Below are 6,382 nucleotides of genomic sequence, written 5' to 3'. Positions count from 1 at the left end.
TTCTTGTTGTCGCGGGCCGCGTTTCCGGCCAGCTCGAGCACCTCAGCCGCGAGGTACTCCATGACGGCGGCGAGGTAGACGGGCGCCCCGGCGCCGACGCGCTCTGCGTAGTTTCCCTTGCGCAGGAGGCGGTGGATTCTGCCGACCGGGAACTGGAGCCCAGCCCTGCTTGAGCGGGACTTTGACTTGCCCTTGACTTTGCCTCCCTTTCCGCGTCCGGACATGGCGATGGGCTAGCGACGGTGCACACGAAACGGAAACGAAAACGACCGGTGCGAGCGGCAGCGAGTCGAGCAGCGGAGTGCGTGCCGGCGCGCGCGGCCATGGATCTGCACGGAGATACTTTTCCTCCGATGTGTGATGGAGTTCGCAGCAGTTAATGCTTTGCCTCCCATGCATGCTGATGTTGCGTCTTCACATGTGGGATGTCTTCTTGGGTGTCTCCTCAGCACAGTTCGGCAGAGCCAGCTACATAGCTAGCAGGTGTGGCCAGCGGGTGGTGACGCTGCGTTGCAATTTGTGGCCCAGCGTCCGGATTTGGGCGTTGTGCGACCGACCAGCACTGTCGTAAAAGGTGCGGGCGGCCGTCTGGAAGAGGTCACGGAGTAGAGGTACTTCCGCGACGTCGTGAAGATGAGCAGTGGGAAAATCGTAAGGCAGGTGTAAGGCCAGCCGAAGGATGCGATTCTGCAGAGTCTCCAGCTTCTTCAGGTTCGTGTCGGCGGCGTTCCCCCAGACGACGGCGGCGTATTGGAGTACAGGACGGAGCAGCGCCTTGTACAGGGTGATGCCCAGCCGCGGTGGTAGTTGGGAACCAGGGTTCAGCAAAGGGTACAGGGTGCGGAGCCTGTTCCGCACTTTGGCCTTCACGTCGCGAATGTGTGGAGCCCACGTGAGTCGGCGGTCAATGGTGACGCCGAGGTAATGCGCCGTTGGGCGCCACGGGACAGGGCTTCCACCGACAGCGAGCGGCTGCAGACCTGCAGGAACGAGTCGCCTGGTGACGATCAGGAACTGAGTCTTGGCACCATTGAATAGGAGACGCCACTTGACTGCCCAGGCTGCCAGGGTGTCAACGGCGAGCTGCAGACGGCGGCGCATGACAGCGGCATTGAGGCTCCGAGTGTAGAGAGCCGTATCATCCGCGTACAGGGCGAGCTGCACACGGTCGATCTTCGGCGCATCAGACGTGTACAGCGAGTACAGGAGTGGCCCCAAGACCGAGCCCTGCGGCACCCCGGCGTTGATGCGGCGGACGGAGGACAAGCCCTGCGCGGCCCGCACATGGAAGGTTCTATCAGCAAGATAGGAAGCGATGAGACGCACGTGCGACGTCGGGACCCCAAGTTCAAAAAGCTTGAACAAGAGGCCGCGGTGCCACACGCTGTCGAAAGCACGCGACACGTCCAGGAACACCGCGCCGAAGAACTCGCGCTGCTCGAGGGCGACGAACGCATCTTCCACTAACCGAAGGAGTTGATGAACGGCTGAGTGGCCCCTGCGAAACCCGAACTGCTCTTCGGGCAGGAGGCCTTCCTCGTCGACGTGGCGCTGCAGCCGCCTGATGTACACCCTCTCAAAGACCTTAGAGACGGCCGGCAGGAGACTAATAGGTCTGTAGTTCACGGGCTGCCGCAGATCCTTCCCCATCTTCGGAATCGCCACGATTTCCGCATGCTTCCAGGACTGAGGAAAGCTGCAGGACCGGAGGATGACATTAAAGACGTCAGCAAGATGAGTGACAGCCACGGGCGGCAACTTCCGGAGCAGGGCGTTGGAAACTTCGTCTGGGCCGGCAGCTTTCCTGGGGTGCAGGGCACGCAGGATGGTCGACACCTCCTCCGCCGTTGTCTCTTCAATGACGTCATCGTCGTCACGCGCCTCCAGGTAGCGTGGGAGCCGGTCAGCAACCAGGTCGTCGGTGACAGCGTCAGTCGGGTCTTCGAGAGGCGTAAACGCCGCCTCAAAGACGTCAGCAAGAGCATCAGCCTTCGCAGCTGGTTCGCAGACAGCCTGACCTTGGACCAGCAGCGGGGGGATACGTTGCGTGCGGCGTAGGAAACGCTTCGTCATCTGCCAGGCTGTGCCATCTTCAAGACAAAGGGCGGCGACCTTGTTATTCCAGTCGCGATTGCGATGATCGTCAATGGCGGCCCGGATGTCCCGACGCATCCTGTTGAGGAGGCGCTTGGTGTTGGCATTTCGCGTCCTCTGCCACTCCCGGTAGACCCGGTTCTTCTCAGTGATGGCCGCAAGGATGTCCGGCGGCAGCTGTCGGGAGTAGTCAGGCGGGGGGCGTGGTCGGGGCGGCGTCGCTATGGTGGCAGCGTCGATCGTGGTTGCCGCGAAGTGCAAAAGTGCTTCGTCCGCTCCAACTTCCGCAGGGGGCGGTGCGGCGGCTAGTGAGTGCGTCACGGCTTCTTGAAACCTGTCCCAGTCGATGCCAGCAAGTGAGATACCGCGCCTGGGCTGCTGGAGGGCGTCGAGGTCGATGTCAAAAACCACAGGGACATGATCCGACGACAGTGCAGTCCGCGTCGTGGCGGTGATCCGATGAGGGATGCCCTTGACGACTGCGATGTCAATTATATCTGGGAGGCCACGAGCAGGGAAAATTGTCGGGTCGTACGGCCCCACCACAAGCGCATGGTGACGTTCCGCTATCCGGAGCAGGCAGCGGCCAGCGGCGTTGGTGATCCTGGAGTTCCAGGAGACATGTTTGCTATTGAAGTCCCCGGCGACGAACACTGGCCCCCTCAAGGAAAGCAGAGCATTGATGTCAGCAGGGTCCAGGGGACGAGACGGCGGCCGATAGGCCGCGACGAACGTGATGGCGCCCGCCGAGGTGTGAACAACGACACCAGTGGCCTCCAGCGTCGCCAGTGGTGGAAGTTGTATCACATGGTGACGTATGCCATGGCGGACGTAGACGGCTGTCCCCCCACCCGCCGTCAGTCGATCGGTGCGATAGCTTGAGTAGTTGGCCGCCCTGACGTCTACCCCAGGCTTCAGGTGTGTTTCATTGATAAGGCAGACGTCGACGGCTTCATCGCGGAGAAATTGGCGAAGTTCGCCAGCTTGGGTGCGGACGCCGTTGGCATTCCACGCGACGACCGTGAGCCCTCTAACGCTGGCCATGGTGCGGCTGTTGAGTGTTGGCAGCGGTTGGGGCCGGAGAGGCCATCGGCACTGCAGCGGTGAGTTGCTGCGACAGGACTTCAATCAACTTCGTAGCACTGGTCACCAGGGCTGTGAGCTGCGCGACGAGGTTGGCCAGGTCAGCGGTGGAGACAGCCGGCGCGGCCCCGGCGCAGGAAAGGGGGGGCGTGGCTGCTTCGCTGTGAGAGTCCACCTGGGGCTGCTCGACGGACGGTGCTGAGCGTTGGGTACCCACTGGGCGGTGACCCCCGCGCCGGCGGTTGGTGGGGCGCGGTCCGGCCGACGGCCCGGGAGAGGCAGTACCCGGTACCGCCACTGGCGGCGGTGGTGGAGGCGCAGGAGCCTCCGGTGTCGGTACGGCCTCGGATGCGGCGGGAGCAGGAACCGACGTAGCCGGGGCGGCGGAGGGCGTCCCTGACGTTGCCGCCGCGAAAGAGACGCCTGGCCGTCTCGTTGCGAGCTTCTTCTGATGTGGCGCTGGTGTTTGGCCACGCTGGCGAGCAATGGCACGCTTCCATACCTCACACCCACGATAACTGGCCACATGAGCACCGCCACAGAGTGCACATGTAGGCTTCTCGGAGGGCGGACGGGGGCACGCACTTCCTGCATGGGCGCCGGCGCATTTAACGCATCTGTCCGGCATAGAACAGTGGCGCGCGACGTGGTTGATTCCCTGGCAGCGAAAGCACTGCACAGGGCCTCTCCGGGAACGAAGATCTTCGGTCTGGACCGGAACGTCGGCGACCCGCGTCAATTGGTAGAGTTTGCGGTTCTCCACGGTGTCAGAGCAGACGACCAGGAAGAGCGGCATATCTTCGCGTGATTTTGGCGACTTCATCTTCACAACTGCCCGTATGTAGAAGCCCAGGTCTGCGAGTTCTCGATGCAGGTGATCGGCTTCCATGTTGAACGGAAGGTCGCGAAATACGATCTTCAGGACCTTGTCAGGTGCGGAGGCGTGGGTATAGAAAGGGATACCACGCTCAGACGCCTCCTGGGTGACCCGGCGATAGTCATCAGCAGTGCGGAGTGTGACCCTGTATAGGTCTCGCCCCGCAGGCTTCACGGTGTACACGGCCGTCGTCCAGCTGCGCAACAGCTTCTGCAGTTCTCCATAGGGCGGCCGAAACTGAAGAACCACCGGCGGAAGATGGGAGTCTGTCTTCGGCGCAGGATTGCTCGGCGGCGGGTCCGGCGCGTCCTCGAGCGCATCGAAGGAGTTGGCGACGACAGTTGGTGGCGTCGTCGATGACAGCATGCGTCTTGCAGTGCGCCGGGCCGGGACGAAACCGTCAGCGTCAGGGGCGAAGTCTTGCTTGGCCCTCTTCTCAATCGGCGAGCTGCGAGCAGCAGCCGTCGCAGCTGGTGCCCTCCTCTTCTGTTTCCCGCTGCGTCCGCGTGGCCGAGGGGCGGCAGTGCACTCATCGTCAGAATCTGGCAGCGGAGCAGACAGCGCAGTCTTCAACGTTTCCGTAGCAGTGTCCGTCAAATCCATAGCCGTAGCAGTGGTCGTCATAGGTGGGGGGCCAGATGGGGCCGTCGACAGCGCAAACGCGGCCGAACGGCGATCTGCCACACCCTTCGCGTCGCTAGCAGGCGCAGGTACGTCCTTCTCGCGGCTGCACATCTCAGCGACTGTCCGTGTGTGCGTGTGCCGGCGCAGCCGGGGTGGGGGTGCTTTATGGGCTCGGGTGCGGCGGCCGGTTGCGCGCGCGCCCCATTGGTCGGCGGCCGCAACAGGGCGAGCTGGTAAAGGTGCGGCGGCGGCTGGCGGCGGGTGCCACTGTGTGGGGAGACGCTGACTAGAGCGGAGCGCTTGCTACTGGTGTTGCTGCTGCCGTACGTTGGTTCGAGATGCCGCCCAAGACTAGCGGGAAGGCCGCCAAGAAGGCTGGCAAGGCGCAGAAGAACATTTCGAAGGGCGACAAGAAGAAGAAGCGCAAGAGGAAGGAGAGCTATGCCATCTACATCTACAAGGTGCTGAAGCAGGTGCACCCTGACACGGGCATCTCGTCGAAGGCGATGAGCATCATGAACAGCTTCGTGAACGACATTTTCGAGCGCATTGCGGCCGAGGCTTCTCGCCTGGCGCACTACAACAAGCGCTCGACCATCACGTCCCGCGAGATCCAGACCGCTGTGCGGCTGTTGCTGCCTGGCGAGCTGGCCAAGCACGCCGTGAGCGAGGGCACGAAGGCGGTGACCAAGTACACGAGCTCCAAGTAAGGAGGTGGCTCTGGAATGGAAGGAAGGATGGAGAAGGCTCCTCCGTTGCGAGAGCGGCAAAACGGCCCTTTTCAGGGCCACCAACTTGCCTTTTGCGGGAAGGGCGGAATTGTTGTTGTTGTTGTTTGTGTGGACGGCTGTGATGTATGTGTGCATTTTGATTGTGGGTGGGGGGGCGCGTCAAAGCGTGTTGCGCGGGGTACGGCCACGAGGTTGGTCGCCGTGGCGTGGAATGGTGGCACGCCTCGTTGGCGTGGTTTTTGACCCATTGGTGTTGTTGGTGTGTGTGTGTGTGTGTGTGTGTTACCCGTCTGCGAGGGGGGACAGTGCGATCGGCGACTTTTGTGTCACCGTAACGACGGCCGTTTGCGGGTTTGTTTTTTTTGCACATCATACATGGCGAGGGTGAAATGTGAAATGTTTTTGTTTGGTTTTTTTTTTGCCGCCCACTATTCCCTTTGCTGTACGCCGAGTTTGACAATGGTGCGACGTAACTGCAGCGTGGAGGTGTGTGAGTGACGTTGAAATGAACGTGCCATTAAGACGCATTGTTGTTGTATTGTACTGTACGTGTACGGCGACACGCACGATGATGTACCATTCGACTCTGATGTTTGATAGCCGTGTCTGACTGATTGCGTACGACGCACGCACACCGATGTCGTCATTCAAGATGCACGCTAGACGACGACGGCGGCGGTCGTTTGTTTGGCGAATGTCTGTACACGTGTTTGTCTGTGTCCATCCGGTATGTATTTGTTTGTTTGAAAGTGTTTTGTGTGTCGGTGACGTGGTCCGATCCGTCGCCCCCTGAGTAACTGTCGATCGGCGCGATAGACCGGCGTCACGCAACTGAACCGAAGTCTTGGGCACACCCGTCATACTGTTGTACACCGTCGCGCTGAGAACGGTAACGAAAGGTTGACTTTGATCGGTCGAATGTCTGGGCAGAACGTGAGGAATGAGGCAAGAGTGCAAGGAGGGGGGGCAAAAG

At 61.3% G+C, this 6,382-nt stretch overlaps 1 protein-coding gene across 1 annotated transcript; it reads right to left on the bottom strand.

Annotated features, from left to right (window-relative positions):
* Positions 1 to 3,124: 3,124 nt before the first annotated feature.
* On the bottom strand, positions 3,125 to 4,789 carry LOC124565925 (extensin-like). The gene is made up of 2 exons (XM_047131021.1): positions 4,141 to 4,789; positions 3,125 to 3,765 (listed from the first exon to the last, which is right to left on the bottom strand). Exons 1-2 carry the CDS (start codon positions 4,787 to 4,789, stop codon positions 3,125 to 3,127), a joined length of 1,290 nt encoding a protein of 429 aa, XP_046986977.1.
* Positions 4,790 to 6,382: the final 1,593 nt, after the last annotated feature.

The sequence above is a fragment of the Schistocerca americana genome, unplaced genomic scaffold, assembly GCF_021461395.2.
Source record: "Schistocerca americana isolate TAMUIC-IGC-003095 unplaced genomic scaffold, iqSchAmer2.1 HiC_scaffold_135, whole genome shotgun sequence".
Classification (NCBI taxonomy): Eukaryota; Metazoa; Arthropoda; class Insecta; order Orthoptera; family Acrididae; genus Schistocerca; species Schistocerca americana.
This window is presented reverse-complemented; position numbering and strand designations above follow the sequence as displayed.